Here is a 17,110-nt window from a genome sequence, read left to right as displayed (position 1 = left end):
GCACTACAAACACAAACCGGTTCCAAAACTAGTTCAGCTAGTCCGGGTCCGCGCTCTCCCAGGGAACTCTGGGAGTTGTAGTTCCGGCGGGGAAGAGAGAGTCTGCGGCGAAGAGAGGCGCCGCCTTTGGCCGAACTACAGTACCCGGGCTGCCTTGCAAGGGAAGCCACGACAGCTCCGAGTGCCTGGGTCTTCTTTTTTTTCCATGTTTCCCCCGCTCGGTGCCGCGAAGTGTGTGGACGTGCTGGCGAGGCTCCTCCGCCTCCTTTCCTCGGAAGCAGCAGCAGCAGCCGGAGCCATTGCAGCCGCGGGCGGCGAGGCTGCCTCCTCCTCCTCGCGTTGCAAACGCGCTTCGGGACCGCGGAGCCTTTGCAGACGCGTCACTTTTGCAGAAACCAAACACCACCAGGTAGGGGGGGGATAAAAAAAAAGGAAAAGGTGCGTCTCTAGGACCTGGCCGGAGTTGGGCGAAGTGTGAGTCATTCTGGCAGGTCGGGGTGGCCCTGGGCAGTGCATCAGAGTTTGAGGTGCGAGTGGACCCCCCCCCCAACTCCCGTGATCGCGCGTTCTCACGTGCTTTTTTTTTGCTTTTTTTTTTTTTGCTTCCGCGCTGTTCCTGCTTCTCTTGCAGATCTTGGGGTTTGGGAGTGGGTGGGTGGGTGCGGTGGATCGGGCGAGGAAACAGCAGCAAGTCATCTGGACTCTGCAGAAAGAGAAATCGCGCCCCCCCCCCCAATAATGTTTGCTAGAAATCCAGAGACCCAGAATCGGAAGAAGTGGAGAAGGCGATTGGGGTGCTGAGACCCCCCACCCTCCTGCTAAGAATGACTTGTTTGGGCTTAAGATAGGGCTGGGGAAAGTAGGGTGGTGGTCAGACCTGATGGACGTTTTCCCTGGGGCTGTGTAAGCCGGTGGTGGAGTTGGTGAAGTTCTGCTTGTGAAATCAGCGCAGCATGATGGAACTCAGTGGAACTTGTTTCTGAGAGGACAGCAATAAACTGGTGGGAGGCTTGGGGGGGTGTTCCTGTTTATGCCTGCATAAATCCACCCGTATGAGGAAGAGAAGGTTGAGAAGTCCTGGGCAAGAAGCAAGGTGCTTCTAACCCCTGGTTTATTCATATTCCCTAAAGAAAATTGAGATCAGTACCGCCACTCTGTCCCCTTTCCTTACTGAAACTCCAATGTCTTTTTCGTTTTTAGTCCTGGGATCCTCAGTTGATAGCCTGACCTCTGACTCCCTCTGTGTGTGGCCTGATCTGCACTATATTATTATTATTATTATTATTATTATTAATTAATTAATTAACTTATCTGTCCTTCACCCCATGGTTCCAGGGTGGGTTTCATTGTTAAAGCGCAATAGTAAAAACTTACAATCAAGAGGGGTGCTAAAAATAGACACCTCTAGTGTCAAAAGCTAGGGTAAAGAGGTGTGTCTTCACAGCACTTTAAACAATCATGGCTTCCTCCCCCCTCCCCAAGAATTATGGGAGCTGTAGTTTGTTAAGGGTGCTGGAAGTGGTTAGGAGAACCCTGTCCGCCTCTTAGAGCTACAATTCCAGAGTGGTTTAACAATCAGTTCTTCTTCCTAAGAACTTCTGTGAGCTTTAGCTCTGTGAGGAGAGTAGGGGTCTCCTCTAACAGCTCTCAGCACCCGTAACAAGCTACAGCTCCCAGGATTTTTTAGGGGAAGCCATGACGGTTTTGTCTGGTATGATACTTCTTTATTAATATTGTTATTATTTATATACCACCCTTCATCCAAAGATCTCAGGATGATTCACAAGGTAATGTATAGGGCTTGAGTTCTGATTTTTATTTTTAGCACGTCACTACTTTAATTATGGGGACACGGGTGGCACTGTGGGTTAAACCACAGAGCCTAGGACTTACCGATCAGAAGGTCGGCGGTTCGAATCCCCATGACGGGGTGAGCTCCCATTGCTCGGTCCCTGCTCCTGCCAACCTAGCAGTTCAAAAGCACATCAAGTGCAAGTAGATAAATAGGTACCACTCCGGCGGGAAGGTAAACGGCGTTTCCATGCACTGCTCTGGTTCGTCAGAAGCGGCTTAGTCATGCTGGCCACATGACCCGGAAGCTGTACGCCGGCTCCCTCGGCCAGTAAAGCGAGATGAGCGCCGCGATCCCAGAGTCAGCCACGACTGGACCTAATGGTCAGGGGTCCCTTTACTTTAATTATTTACTTTTAAGAGAGAGTTGCAGGTGGCATGAGAGAGGCAGTGTTGTCCTGATGTGTGTGCATGCATTGTTGGTTTCTTTTGCCGCACCATAGAGCCCGGTCCAAATGGTTTTGAAGAGCCAGAAGCTGTCACAAAAACCTGCAGTGCTATTTGATCAGAGATGGTGGTGGAATAAGTGTGAACAGACACAACTGTCATGCTACGGGAGCCAACCCTGTTATACCCCCAGCCTTGGGGGGGGGGGGGACTCTCTCATTTAGACTGAGTCTGAAATTATTGTTCTGCTGGTCCTGCAGTAGACAGACCCCAGATACGTAATGCTACATTTGCTACTCAGATCTCCTTCTGTCTCGGGACAGTTTCCCAAGCGGTGGCTCTTATTTTTAAACAAATCAACAAGGCGTTTGGAATCTGGTTTCAGCCACCTTCCTTGCTAGGCAGACACGACTTGCCCACCGTACTCCCAAAAAGCATCAGGCAAGATTCCTGGCTGGGCTTCCAGTTAAGATCTCACCTGTTTTAAAGCAGCTGGACTGGTTGCCGGTTCATTTCCAGGTGCTCAAAAATAGTGTTTAAAGCCCTAAATGCCTTAGCCTGGGAGAGGGCATTCTCTGTCACAACCTCTAAGTCAGGCATAGGCAAACTTCGGCCTTCCAGATGTTTGGGACTACAATTCCCATCATCCCTAGCTAACAGGACCAGTGGTCAGGGATGATGGGAATTGTAGTCCCAAACATCTGGAGGGCCGGAGTTTGCCTATGCCTGCTCTAAGTTGTAGGGGTCTCTCCACCCACAAAGTGGCACCTCTACCCTTGCTTTTGAGATGTACATTTTTAGCGCCTGCCTTATTTTGGTGACGATAAAACTGTTTTTAATATTGCAGTTTGGTGTTGCAATTCCCCAGGACCTTAGGGTGAAGGGTGGGCAAGGAATACCAACCACAGAGCAGGCTTTCAGCACAGAAAATGGCCAGTGTGGTGTAGTGGTTAAGAGCGGTAGTCTCCTAATCTGGGGAACCGGGTTCGCGTCTCCGCTCCTCCACATGCAGCTGCTGGGTGACCTTGGGCCAGTCACACTTCTCTGAAGTCTCTCAGCCCCACTCACCTCACAGAGTGTTTGTTGTGGGGGAGGAAGGGAAAGGAGAATGTTAGCCGCTTTGAGACTCCTTAAAGGGAGTGAAAGGCGGGATATCAAATCCAAACTCTTCTTCTTCTTCTTCTCTTCTGAAATTCAGAGGTGGCATCTTAGAGCCATCGTTGTTGCTCAACGTATACGTGCGGTCTCTTTCCCCAGCCCCACCAGCTGGGATCTCTGTTCAAACTGGTTGTGCAGGTTTTAATGGTGCTTTTGACGCAGGACCCAGGGAGGAAAAAACCACCCTGAAATTGCTGGGGTCGGGTGTCCCGGAAGGCTCACAGCAGCTTCCGAAACCTGGTGGCCCTCTCAGGGGTGCTGTAGTTGCATCCCTGTATTGCAGATCCTGTATGGAGCCGCGGGGTTGGGCTAGAAGACCTCTCAGGATCCCCTTCCACAGGAAAATTGCTGGAAGCTAGACAAGAACTTGGTTGTTTCTCTCCAACAAGAGCAGTAAAAGGAAATGTCTGACTTCACCCAGACGCAACTAAGTCCTGTGCCACCTAATGACTGCCAAACTACATAATGGCACATTATTAGCACATCAGGCAAATTAAGTGGCTCTTGGCAGCCCTTTCGGTTTCTGCCTTTGGCAAGGTAGCCTGAAATATATATATATATATATATATATATATATATATATACACACACACACACACACACACACACACACACACACAGCATATGAGTGTTTGTGTGACTGGCAGGCCGATGAGTCTAGCAGAGGGTAGGCTGGATGCCCAACTCCCAATTTCTGAGCTTGGGCTTCAGCCACAATGACGCTGGATCTATTTGCCAGGTTGTTGGGGCTACATTTCGGCTCCGGCAGGGCTAGAACTTGGCCTTCGTGGGCCAACTTTGACAAGTGGGCGGGGCAACCCACCTGTCTGTCACCTGATGCCACATCTGGGGATCATTGGATCTGGACTGTTTTCACACACTAATGCCCCATCCTGTAGAAATCTATCAGTTATATTTTATCTGCACAATCGGAATGAACTTCTGGAGCCAAGATGCTTTTTCTATGCAGCCTGAGAAGGAGCAGTCACCATTAAGAAAAAGAGGTTAGAGCTCAGAGGCCACGAAAGAAGGAAGGATAGCAACAGGAAGTTTTAAAGAAGGAACTATTGGAAACTCAAGGCAGTAGAAACATAAGATGATTGGAACCCCACTGAACTTGAAGCATGGGAAGCCCCAGCAAAAATTTATAATTTGGCAGAATATTTGGACTATATGATATGTATTTGTATAATTTGGAATACTTAATGTGATTTGATTGGATTGTTAAAATTGAAAATTTAATAAAAATTATTTTAAAAAGAAGAAAAAAGAAAGAGAGATTAGAATAGGCCAGTATGTGGACTGTCCTAAGATCAAATGACTTTCCTTCATTAAGTTTGGATTTGGATTTGATATCCCGCCTTTCACTCCCTTTCAGGAGTCTCAAAGCGGCTAACATTCTCCTTTCCCTTCCTCCCCCACAACAAACACTCTGTGAGGTGAGTGGGGCTGAGAGACTTCACAGAAGTGTGACTAGCCCAAGGTCACCCAGCAGCTGCATGTGGAGGAGCGGAGACGCGAACCCGGTTTCCCAGATTACGTGACTACCACTCTTAACCACTACACCACACTGGCTCTCACATTTCTTAACCTAGCTCAAAGTTGTCGTCTGAACTTATCAGATGTTTAACTGATAATCAGCCACGGTCAGTCCAGGAGAAGATGGCAAGTGTGGGAGGAAGATTCAAGGACTATCAATATTATATTTTGGGAATGATTCCCATTCTTATGTAGCTGCATCATTTTATACTTTCTGGCTGCCCCATGGTCATATTATAAAGCAGTTCTGTTCTATGTTATGAATCAAACACTGCTAGAAGTTGTTGCATTCCCTCCCCATCAATAAAATATTTTGTGGTATATGCAAGCAATTTTTTATTCTGAGAGTGTGGCCCAGAGAAAAAAGTTTGAGAACCACTGGGTTACACCGGGTATAACAGAATGAGCTATCCAGAGCCATAGGCTCCAGGAAAAAAAGGGCAAATTTTAAAGAGAGATTTGAACATATGGCGTGAAGAGGCAACTCACCACTGCTTCCTGGAAGGTGATTCCAAGCATATGGAGCAGGAAAATGAAAAGAACCAAGACACGCTAGAGAACAAGAAATTCTTGAATGACATTTTAATGTATTTTTAATCTTTGTTGGAAGCCGTCCAGAGTGGCTGGAGAAACCCAGCCAGATGGGCGGGGTACAATTATTATTATTATTATTATTATTATTATTATTATTATTAGCACAGAATCAGGGGGGGAAACAGACAGGGTGACCAGGCTTTGGCTTCAACCATGCTGCAGCAATAGGTAAAAGGTAAAGGACCCCTGACAGTTAAGTCCAGTCGTGGCCGACTCTGGGGTTGCAGCGCTCATCTTGCTTTACTGGCTGAGGAAGCTGGCGTACAGCTTCCAGGTCATGTGGCGAAACCAGAGCAGCGCACGGAAATGCCGTTTACCTTCCCGCCGGAGCAGTACCTATTTATCTACTTGCACTTTGACGTGTTTTCGAACTGCTAGGTGGGCAGGAGCTGGGACAGAGCAACGGGAGCTCACCCCGTCGTGGGGATTCAAACCGCCGACCTTCCGATCGGCAAGCCCTAGGCTCTGGTTTAGACCACAGCGCCACCCGCGTCCTACTGTTGCAGCATTGGGTTCTCCTAAATGTTTCACCTTTTCCTCTGCTTTCCCCCTACATGTCACAGTTCCTTGGTCGAAACCGTGGGAGGAGACATTTGGCCCCGTGTATTTCTCTGGATGGTGGTGACTCTTGAGCCCGACAGTGGTGGGACTTCATCAGGGAGCCGTTTTGGGCCAGAACCAAAGAGCCCCGCGCTGGGGGTGTTGTCATGCAGAACAACTTTGCAACGATGGCCTTGCTGGGTAAGAACCCCAAATCCTGCCCCATCCCTCCCTCCCTGCTCCCCCAACCTTCCATCCAGTAATGATGGAATTCATTTTATTGTGGACTGGGGTGAAGCAATGGAGAACATCTCCCTAGCCAATGATGGGTGGAATGGCCAACTGACCTGGGCCTTGCTGCTCTTCTGCTCCTTCCTGCGCAGGGTTGCCTGCTGACGAGCCAGAGCTGATCTGCAAGATTGAGTCTGAGGAAGAGCAGTGGATCCCAAGCGAGCAAGGCACGAGAGGGAGGCGGATCCTGCCTGGAAGCAAATTAGGTGAGGGGCCAACTCCACCTGGAAGGGCTAGCGCGTGCCTTCTAACCAGGAAGTCTATTCTCTCTCTCTATAGTTTTTATTATTAGGGACGCAGGTGGCGCTGTGGGTAAAACCTCAGCGCCTAGGACTTGCCGATCACATGGTCGGCGGTTTGAATCCCCGTGGCGGGGTGCGCTCCCATCGTTCGGTCCCAGCGCTTGCCCACCTAGCAGTTCGAAAGCACCCTTAAGTGCAAGTAGATAAATAGGGACCGCTTACCAGCGGGAAGGTAAACGGTGTTCCGTGTGCTGCGCTGGCTCGCCAGATGCAGCTTGTCACGCTGGCCACATGACCCGGAAGTGTTTGTGAACAGCGCTGGCTCCCGGCCTCTTAAGTGAGATGGGCGCACAACCCTTGAGTCTGGCAAGACTGGCCCATACGGGCAGGGGTACCTTTACCTTTACCTTTATAGTTTTAATTAAACTTTCTGTTTTACAATTTAGAATACTAATTTACGCAACCTTAAAATGTCAGTGGCTTCCCTTCTTCTCTTTCCATAGTTCATTTTGCATATCATAAATCCCTGCATATTTTACATAAACTAAACCAGGGGTCTGCAACCCGCGGCTCCGGAGCCGCATGTGGCTCTTTTACATCTTTGCTGCGGCTCCGGGGCGGATACTAGCAAGGGGAGGAGGCGCATTGTGCGCCCCGACACTCCTCACTGTGGCGGGCGCTGTACTGGCTGTGACGTCGCATGGGGGCGGTGTGTGCGTTAGTCACGCACCATCCCGACGTCACCTTCCCACCTGCTGTCAGATCGTGGCTCCGGAGATATATTTGTTTTAAATGTCGCAATGGTTTTGCGGCTCTCAGTTGTTGTTTTTTGTTCGGAAACGGGTCCAAGTGGCTCTTTTTGTCTTAAAGGTTGCAGACCCCTGAACTAAACCATTCAGTATTCCATTATTACATCCACCAAAACTTGTTTACACGGTTGAATTTATCTTAATGCTGCCAACGTTTTCAAGTGTACACATTTTCCAATCTTTAAACGTATGTCCTCCTTGCTCTCTTATGTTAGGTCTGCAAGCTGCACATATTCCATCAGTTTAAGTTGTCATTCTTCTTTAGTTGGGACTTTGCTCAATTTGCATTTTTGGTTAACGAAACACAATAGTGGCAAACATTAATAACCTTTTTTGACACCTGGGAATTTCCGTCTGAATTTTCCCCAACAAGAAGGACTCTGGTTGTTGTTTTTTAAAAGTACTTTAAAACTTTTCCCCCCCAATTCATTTTGAATTATTTCCCAATGCTCTTTTACCGTTTTACAGGTCCACCACAAATGAAAGAACATTCCCTCAACCTCATTGCAAGGAAGTTTATTCTCCCTCTGTCTGCCCAGAGTTTGAGTGAGCAAGTTGTGCTCACTCAGCACTGAGAAAGATGCCCCCTCCTCATTCAAAGCATCAAAGAAGAATCAAAGAATTGTGGATTTTGAAGGAACCATGAGGGTCATCTAGTCCAACCCCATGCAATGCATGAATCTCTTGCCCAATGTGGGGCTCGAACCCACAACCCTTTGATTAACAGTCTCATGCTCTCCCGACTGAGCTATCCCAGGGGATTTGTGCTTTGTGTGCCTCAAGCCTGGCTGTACAGCAGAGTCCACTTGAGGAATGCTGAAAACCTTCTAGCTTCTTAGTGTCAGATCTAGTGCAGTCCTTATTTTTGTTGACAACTCCCTCTGTTTCAAGAGTTTAAAAATTATTGTGATGCTTCAGGACACACAAGCAAAAAAAGATACCGTATTTTTTGCTCTATAAGACTCACTTTTTTTCTCCTAAAAAGTAAGGGGAAATGTGGGTGCATCTTATGGAGCGAATGCAGGCTGCACAGCTATCCCAGAAGCCAGAACAGCAAGAGGGACCGCTGCTTTCGCTGCACAGCGATCCCTGTTGCTGTTCTGGCTTCTGGGATTCAGAATAATTTTTTCCTTGTTTTCTTCCTCCAAAAACTAGGTGCGTCTTATGGTCTGGTGCGTCTTATAAAGCGAAAAATACGGTGATTAAACATTCTCAGCTGTTTTCTCCCCACCCTGTTCTTTCTGATTTAAACTTTCTCTCTCTCTTCACCTCTCTCCCACTTGGCTTCACCTCCCTCCCACTTGGCTTCACCTCCCTCCCACTTGGCTTTCCAGCGGCCGAAACGCCCGAGCCGGCCATCGCCCCCTACAGGCAGTATCGCGGCACCACGTGGACCTACCCTGAGATCATAGACCTGCTGGTCATTTGGCGCGAGCGGGAGATCCAGCAGGAGCTGCAGCGGAGCCACCGGAACATCGAGACTTTCCAAGTGGTGGCCGGCAAGATGGCGCAGAGAGGCCACAAGCGCTCTGCCCTGGAGTGCCGCTCCAAAATCAAGACTCTGAAGAGGGACTACAGGATAGCCAAGGCCAACAACTCCCCGGGGAAAGGACATTTGGCCTGGCTCTTCTACGACCAGCTCGATCACCTATTGGCCAATGAGGCGGACGTCCCGCCCCCGGAGGTGCTGCCCGCCTTGAGCCGCCGCGGGGCGTCAGTCGCCGACTCGATGTCTCAGTGCTCCACTGAGGAGGAAGCTGCGGCAGAGGGGGCCAGAGCGGGCAGCCAGGAGACGTTGGCTCTAAGGACGCGGTCACCCCCCCAGGTCCCCAGCCTGGGGGGCAGCTTCCCTGTACCGTACATAAAGGAGGAAGCCCCCGACGAAATGCCTGTGACGTCTCCCACGGGTCAGTGGCGGCATTTGGTGTCTGAGGAAAGCCCTGTGGAACGAGGTTTTCAAAATAGCCTTTAAAAAAAGAAAGTAATCCCTGGGAGACAGTGTCTTTTGTTTTATTTTCCTGCATTTAGATTCTGCCTTTTCTTCCAAGGAGGCCGAGGTAGCGTACATGGTTGTCCTCCTCATTTAATCCCCCACAACAACCCTGCGAGGTCAGTTAGGCTGAGAGCCTGTGAGTAGTCCAAGGTCAAGGTCATTGAGCTTCATGGAAGAGTGGGGATTTGAACCCGGGTCTCCGTGCTTTTCTTGTAGGGAAAAAAAGTGCCGGTTCTCACCATGAAGTCGTTGCAGTAAATGCCACACTTTTAGCCAGCTCTTTTTGTCTAGGGGAAAAGGGTGCCAGTTCGGCCCTGTGGTCTGAACCGCTGAGCCTCTTGGGCTCGCCGATCGGAAGATTGGCGGTTCGAATCCCTGTGACGGGGTGAATTCCTGTGACGGGGTGAATTCCTGTTGCTCTGTCCCAGCTTTTGCCAACCTAGCAGTTCAAAGGCACACCAGTGCAAGTAGATAAATAGGTATCACTGCGGCGGGAAGGTAAACAGCATTTCCATGCACTCTGGCTTCCATTACGGTGTTCCGTTGTGCCAGAAGCGGTTTAGTCATGCTGGCCAAATGACCTGGAAAGCTGTCTGTGGACAAATGCCGGCTTCCTTGGCCTGAAAGGAGATGAGTGCCGCAACCCCATAGTCGCCTTTGACTGGACTTAACTGTCCAGGGGTCCTTTAGCTTTACCCTTGAGTACCCCCAGGGGAAAAAATACTGCCTGGTCTCCCAGGTCTTAGTCTGACACTCTAACCACCTGTACCACTACATTGACTTTAATGTGTGTTCCGCCTTTCACCCAAGAAGCGCTGATATCCAATGCTGGAATCAGAGGTGTTAAATAACCTGTCCTACACTGAGTTTTGGATGCTAATAGCTGAAATTCCTTCATTGTTCAGGAATCCTTCTAACTCTCCAGTTCTGTAATTCTGTGAGTGTGGCTAACTTTGGCTATCAATAATAATAATAATTCATTTATATCCCGCACATCTGGCTGGGTTGCCCAAGCCACTCTAGGCGGCTTCCAAGACATGAAAACATACTAAAGCATCAAACATTAATAGTAACAATCTGATCCAATATAAAAGTCATAATAACTTTAAAATAAACAACTTCTATCAAACAAAGCAACGTTCAGCAATCCATCAGAATCTAATAGTAAAACAGTAAAATTAAACATTAGCAAATAGTAATTAAACAGTTCAACCACAATAAAGAATTACCAATCTGCAATCAATAAAAGTAACAGCAAAATACCACAAAACATACAAAAACCATGTAAAAGGATCAAATTGAGAAACTAAGAAGCACAACATAAAACTGTATTTAAAAAATATCTCTGAACTCCTCACTTCCCTGCTGCTGCTGCTGCTGCTGCTGCTGTTCTCAAAGTTATAGTCTGGTAAGGCTGGGTGGGGACAGACAGGTGGAAAAGCCATTGCCTGATGAGGAACAGAAAGTCTCTCTCTCCTCACCCAAGCACTTTTGCACCATAAGGGTAAATTTAAAATGACCCGCTGTTGCTGTGAAAGGTCAAAGCTACTGTGGCATTTGGAAGGCTAAATCCATTTACCGTGGCATAATTGCTGCTTTTGCAGCATACATCTGGTTAAACAGTCCAAAGCCTGCGAAAAAAGTGGAATAACTTGGTCTTCAACATGCCGCAGGACTCCAGAGAGCCACTGTGGGGTAGTGGTTAGGAAGGCAGGCCGTGATGGGAGACGGCAGGGTTCGTATCCCCAGGAAGCTCACGAGGTTTTTGCGAAGATAAAATTGAGAGGTGGGGTGACAACCATGTGCTGCCTGGAGCTCCTTGAAGAAAAGAAGGGTGGGTGTGTATATATATCCTCCTCTCCTTTGCTGCACTCGTTATAAGCATGTAGATCCAAGCGGATGATTTTGTGTCACTGTGCCTCTTGGCTGTCATCCCTCTCCCATAATGCACTGCTGCTTGGCCAGTGTGTTGCTGGTGGTGCACATTAGCTACCATGAGATGTACAGGGACATGGGTGGCACTGTGGTCTAAACCACTGAGCCTCTTGGGCTTGCCGATCGGGAGGTCGGTGGTTCGAATCCCCACGACGGGGTGAGCTCCCGTTGCTCTGTCCCAGCTAATTCCAACCTAGCAGTTCGAAAGCACGCCAGTGCAAGTAGATAAATAGGTATTGCTGTGGCGGGATGGTAAACAGCATTTCCGTACGCTCTGGTTTCTGTCATGGTGTCCTGTTGCGCCAAAAGTGGTTTAGTCCTGCTGGCCACATGACCTGAAAAGCTCTCTGCGGACAATCGCCAGCTCCCTCGGCCTGAAAGCGAGATGAGCGGCGCAACCCCATAATCGCCTTTCACTGGACTTAACTGTCCAGGGGTCCTTTACCTTTACCTTTTACCATGAGATGTAGTGACAGCCGGCCAGCTTAGACAGGTTCACTGGAGAAATTTGCGGAGGATTAAAAAAACCACCAGTGACTGCCTGCCACAATGGCTCCGTAATACCTCCAGCATTACAGACAGTGAGTCATATCCAAAGTAGCGATAAAACCTTGCAAGAGAAGAGCTACCTCCGCTTGCGCAGTGAGACTCCCCCCCCCCCCCCGCAGTGTGCTCCCTAAATCTGTTCTGGGGTTGCCTCCGAGCCTCCAGAGCAGATTTGGGGAGGGCATGAAGCACATGCTCTGCAGGAGGCGAGAGGGAGCAAGTCCTCTTGCATCAGCGCATGTCCTTCCTCTCATGCAGTTATTTAGTTATAAAAGGACGCGGGTGGTGCTGTGGTCTAAACCACTGAGCCTCTTGGGCTTGCTGATCAGAAGGTTGACGGTTTGAATCCCCACGACGGGGTTAGCTCCCATTGCTCTGTCCCAGCTCCTGCCAACCTAGCAGTTCGAAAGCACACCAGTGCAAGTAGATAAATAGGTACCACTGCAGCAGAAAGGTAAACAGCGTTTCCATGCACTCTGGATTCCGTCACGGTGTTTCATTGCACCAGAAGCGGTTTAGTCCTGCTGGCCACATGACCCAGAAAGCTGTCTGTGGACAAATGCCGTCTCCCTCGGCCTGAAAGCGAGATGAGCGCCACAACCCCATAATTGCCTTTGAATGGACTTAACTGTCCAGGGGTCCTTTTTACCTTATTTAGTTATGGGATGTTTAGTCAGAATCTCCTTTCTTGTAACTTGAATCATTGGTTTTGGTCCTACCCTCTAAAGCGGGAGCAAAACCAGCTTGCTCCATCCTCCACGCGGCAGCCCTTGAGATATTTGAAGATGGATATCCTGTCTCCTCTCTTCCAGGATAAACATACCCATCTCCTTTAACCGGTCCTTCAACCGGTCCTTGGCTGTCTTTAGCTGCCAGCCTAGTGCTTGAAGACAAGACTGTTATGTTCTTGAACTCGATAATCAAAATGCAAGGGCTGGGTTAATGCCCAAGGGATTGCGGTGTGTTTATGATGATCATTTCATTCTTATGCATTCTGCATTCACACATCTGCCCCCAAGCATTTCCTCAGTCCATTCTGCACAACAATATGCATACGTTGTAGTTTTTGATAAATAGATCAGAAGCAGAGGGGGGCTAGGGTTGTTGCTGTGGACGAAGGCCAGCTATGCTCCTGAAATTAATCAATGTAATGTGTTTCTTCAGGAACAGCAGAAGCCAGCAGTCCAGCTCCACCTCTGCTGTCTACTCCCTGCGATAAACCGGGCAGCTCTGCCTCAACAGTAGGTAAGAACAGAACAAAACAAGCAGATAAGAACTGCCAATTCATGAGGTTCATCGTTTGAATGACTGGATGCAAATTAGCTGCTCGCCTGGGGCAAGGAAGAATCCTTTCTAATCGGTGGAGTTATGTTAAGAGGTAGCTTTATTAATTTATGAATCACTTTTTACATACTGTCTCAAGGCAATTGGCAGGCAGGCCACAGAAGGAGCGGAACACACACACATACAAAAAGCTTTTAAAAGCAGCACCAAAAACCAAGTTGACGTTTTCGTTTTGCATTGTTAAACCTAAGGCCATTTCTTCCAGGTGGAAAATTGTGTCGAAACAAATTCGTCTTCAGTGTTTCCAGAAATGTCATTCGTTTCCAGAAAGTACTGATAGCGAGTGCTTGTCTCATGTCAACAGGGATGCTGTTCGAGGGAACAGCCTTGCAAGTTGGTCTGCAAACGTCACTCGCCCATGGTCATCTGCAGGAGCTTGCTGGGCCACACAAAACTATGTTAGTTATTTGTGGCCCACAAGCCAAAGCATAACTCTTCCCTGTTGAGTTACCAGGATGCATTTTTCTTTCTTGCCACAAGCAACCAGACAGGTAGGTACCAACAAGCCGACTTGCAAGGGATGGATAGGAGCCAACACGTTTGTCTTTCCTTCGCACTGTGGCTCAGTTGAACCAACCCATGGTAGATAGAGCTTACAGATCAATTTTTTAAAAAAATCAAGCTATACCAAAAAATGACACAACACAAAAGGAAAATAGGAGGAGGAAGGAGGAAGAGGGGGGGGAAGCAAACTCACACACTGCTTCTTAAAGTTAACGCTGAAAATCCGAATTATGTTGACTCGGAAAGTCCCACTTTGTTCGATGGGACTTGCTGTCGAGGAAGTGAGTTCTAAGCATAATTTTGTTTCCTGCTTTTCAGACGGGGCCATAACCCCCTCCCCAAGTCCCCTGCCTGACCCCGCCAGGTCATACGCCGCAGAGCGCCTCGCCAACATCCGGAAGCGGAAGAGGAAAAACAGGCAGGATCTGGCGCTGGAAATCACCCATGCGGCTGACAGAAGGGTGCAGGCAGCCACCGACCGGATCCTGGCAGCCCTGGGCGAGTACACAAAGGCTGATCTGGAGGAGCGGGAGCGGGACCGCGTGGACACTGAGCAGATCATTGCGCTCATGAACCGCCAGACGGAACTGCTAGAGTCACTTGTGCGAAAGCAGGCAGAGGCACAGGCTCCCCCGGCCCCGGCCTTAACCCGGCAGGCCCGTTTACCCCGGCTCGGGCAGCCTGGTCACACGGCAGACGCTTCTCCCTTGCGCTTGGGGTCCACCAGGCGGTCCATGGCGAGAGCGAGGTACCGGAGGTGACTCTCGAGACGGCTGTGGCGGCGGTGTGGCTGTGGCGACGCTCTTTGGCTGTAGTTCCATTAGTGTGCGGGACATCCGGGCTGCGTTTGTAACGGGTTGTAGTTTTCTTTTTCAGGAATTTAAAAAACCTTTTTGCAATTAATGATTTTGGCTTGCCAGTTGTGTAATTACGAAGAGGGGTGGGTGGGATAAAAGTTGCAGGGTGGGGTTCTTCCCCCCCTCCCCTTTCTTTCCCCACATTACTAGTTCTGGTAAATAAGGGGTGGGAGAAAAATGTTGTAGCACAGAGACTCACGTGCCACTCAACACAAAACCATTTTGTGCCATCTTATTTCTCTCTATATGTATACACACAAACACACACACACACAGATATATATATATATATATATATATATATATATATATATATATATTTGCTTTCGTAGATTTTCACGGGTACAGGAATGCAGGTTTTGGTGTCTTCGGGTGTCTTCCCGTGTAAGAGACACCCCGACTCTTACACGGGAAGACACCCGAAGACACCAAAACCTGCATATATATATATATATATATATATATATATATGCAGGTTTTGGTGTCTTCGGGTGTCTTCCCGTGTAAGAGTCGGGGTGTCTGTGCGACGTTTCGACGAGGTCTCACTCGTCATCTTCAGGCTGGTGCTTTCGGCTTCTTGTTACTGGAACAGAGCAGAATCTGGTGTTTGAGTTCCTATAAATACTGTTGAGGGGTGTGGTGTATAGCCTCCAACGTTCTGGGCAGAGAGGAAGTTCCTAGATTAGTGTGCCTTTTCTTCTTTTGTTCCTTAATTACTTGAGGGATATCTTGGGTGATTTCATGAGTGATATTCTGAATATCACTGGGTGGGTCATTAATTACTTGAGGGATATCTTGGGTGATTTCATGAGTGATATTCTGAATACCACTGGGTGGGTCATTAAGTGTAGATTAGTTGCTAAAGCTTTTGTGTCTTGACCTCTTGAGCTTGTGAAGAGTTTTTCTGAGAAGATGGCTGTGCTGCATTTAGTTGTGCTCTGGCTTGGCTTCGTGTATAGGGGCGAGCTGTGGTTTTGTGCTTTGTGCCAGCCAGATCTGTGTAGGGATTGCAGGGGGGTGCAGCATCCGGAGGTGCCACTATAGTTTGGTTGCTGGATGGAGTCTGTAATATGTCTGTGGAGAGGGTCTGGGTTTGGGTCTGGTGTGGTTGATTGGTGACGGCGTTCTGTGTGCCTCTGGTTCTGGTGTCGGTTTTTGTGGGGAGGGCTAATTTCCAGATGTCTGGCAGGCGGGACGTGTCGTCACGCTTGTTCATGTTGTGAGGGTGTTTCTCTATCTCGATGGCTTCCATGATTATTCTCTTGTGGTGATGTTCCATGTTAAAGAGCAATTTGGAATCTGCAAAATTAATTTCGTGTCCTGTTTCTTTCATGTGTTGGAAAAGAGAGGAAGTTTTTTCTTCTTTTTTGACGGCATTCTTGTGTTCTGCGATACGTGCATTTATTCGTCTGTTTGTTTGTCCAATGTACGTGGCTGGGCAGACTTTGCAGGGTATTTCATAGACCCCTTGGTTTTCCAGCTGGATTTTGTCTTTTGGGTTTCTGAGGATATTGGCTATTTTTTGGTTGGTGCAGAAGGCTGTTTTGATATTGTGTTTATGGAGGACTCAAACTCAAACTCAAACACCAGATTCTGCTCTGTTCCAGTAACAAGAAGCCGAAAGCACCAGCCTGAAGATGACGAGTGAGACCTCGTCGAAACGTCGCACAGACACCCCGACTCTTACACGGGAAGACACCCGAAGACACCAAAACCTGCATTCCTATACCCGTGAAAATCTACGAAAGCATATATATATATATATATATATATGTCACATATCTGGGACCTTAGGGTGAAGGTTTTTGTTGGCATCTGTCTGTCTCGGAAGACAATGGAAAAGTGTGCCTTTTGGGGTGAACTGTTGGAGAGTCACAGCGCCTGCTGTGGCTGTAGAGGCCGATACAGGAGAGACATGTTTTGTTGCAGCTGGGGCATATGAAGGCGTCTGGTTGTGCTGTTGCCAATGCACCATGGCGCATCTTCTCTCTACAGGACCTGCCTGTCTCCAGGCACATTTTTACAATGACGGATGGCCTGGAGACCATGGATAGGGAAAACTTGGTGGCAGCATCTTCTGTGACATCGCAAAGGATCTCAGATGCACCTCTTGGTGAACACAAAATACAGAATAAAGCAGGAACAGAACAGCCCCCTCCCACAATCTGTCTGAGTGGTTGGGAGCCAACATATATAAACCTACAGGCAATATCTTCAATGTATGGTTCCTGTATTCCGCTTCTACTGTATGCAGGAAGTTGTAAGCCCCATGCTGGAAAATGACTTACTAGGATAGGTTAAAAGAATAGGCTGGCATTTGAAATAACACACAACCATTGGCTAAGCTGCTGCAACATCATGGAATGTTGTCGAGTATTCTAAGTGCAGAAGGGGAAGTGATAGTTAACATACTGTTGACAAGTCGCTTGGGAAGGAAATGAAGAATGGATTTGGCTGGAAGAAAACTCCACGTATGTGTGTGTTGAAAAGAGGGGTGGCGGTGTTAGAACTGGGGCGTGG

General features: G+C 48.4%; 1 protein-coding gene across 2 annotated transcripts; it reads left to right on the top strand.

Annotated features, from left to right (window-relative positions):
- The first annotated feature begins 152 nt into the window (after nt 1-152).
- LOC309525023 (uncharacterized protein) lies at nt 153-14,636 on the top strand. 2 transcript variants are annotated; one of them, XM_082210355.1, is made up of 6 exons: nt 153-409; nt 6,093-6,270; nt 6,453-6,566; nt 8,746-9,318; nt 13,050-13,130; nt 14,052-14,636. In XM_082210355.1, exons 2-6 carry the CDS (start codon nt 6,237-6,239, stop codon nt 14,492-14,494), a joined length of 1,245 nt encoding a protein of 414 aa, XP_082066481.1. In that variant the 5' UTR covers nt 153-409; nt 6,093-6,236; the 3' UTR covers nt 14,495-14,636. The 2 variants fall into 2 exon arrangements, with proteins under 2 accessions (XP_082066481.1, XP_082066482.1); XM_082210356.1 differs by lacking the exon at nt 153-409 and adding an exon at nt 5,683-5,704.
- The last annotated feature ends 2,474 nt before the right edge of the window (nt 14,637-17,110 follow it).

The sequence above is a fragment of the Podarcis vaucheri genome (assembly GCF_965113315.1).
Source record: "Podarcis vaucheri genome assembly, chromosome: 2".
Taxonomy (NCBI): Eukaryota; Metazoa; Chordata; class Lepidosauria; order Squamata; family Lacertidae; genus Podarcis; species Podarcis vaucheri.
The sequence above is the reverse complement of the archived record's forward strand: the minus strand, read 5'-3'. Positions and strand labels throughout refer to the sequence as shown.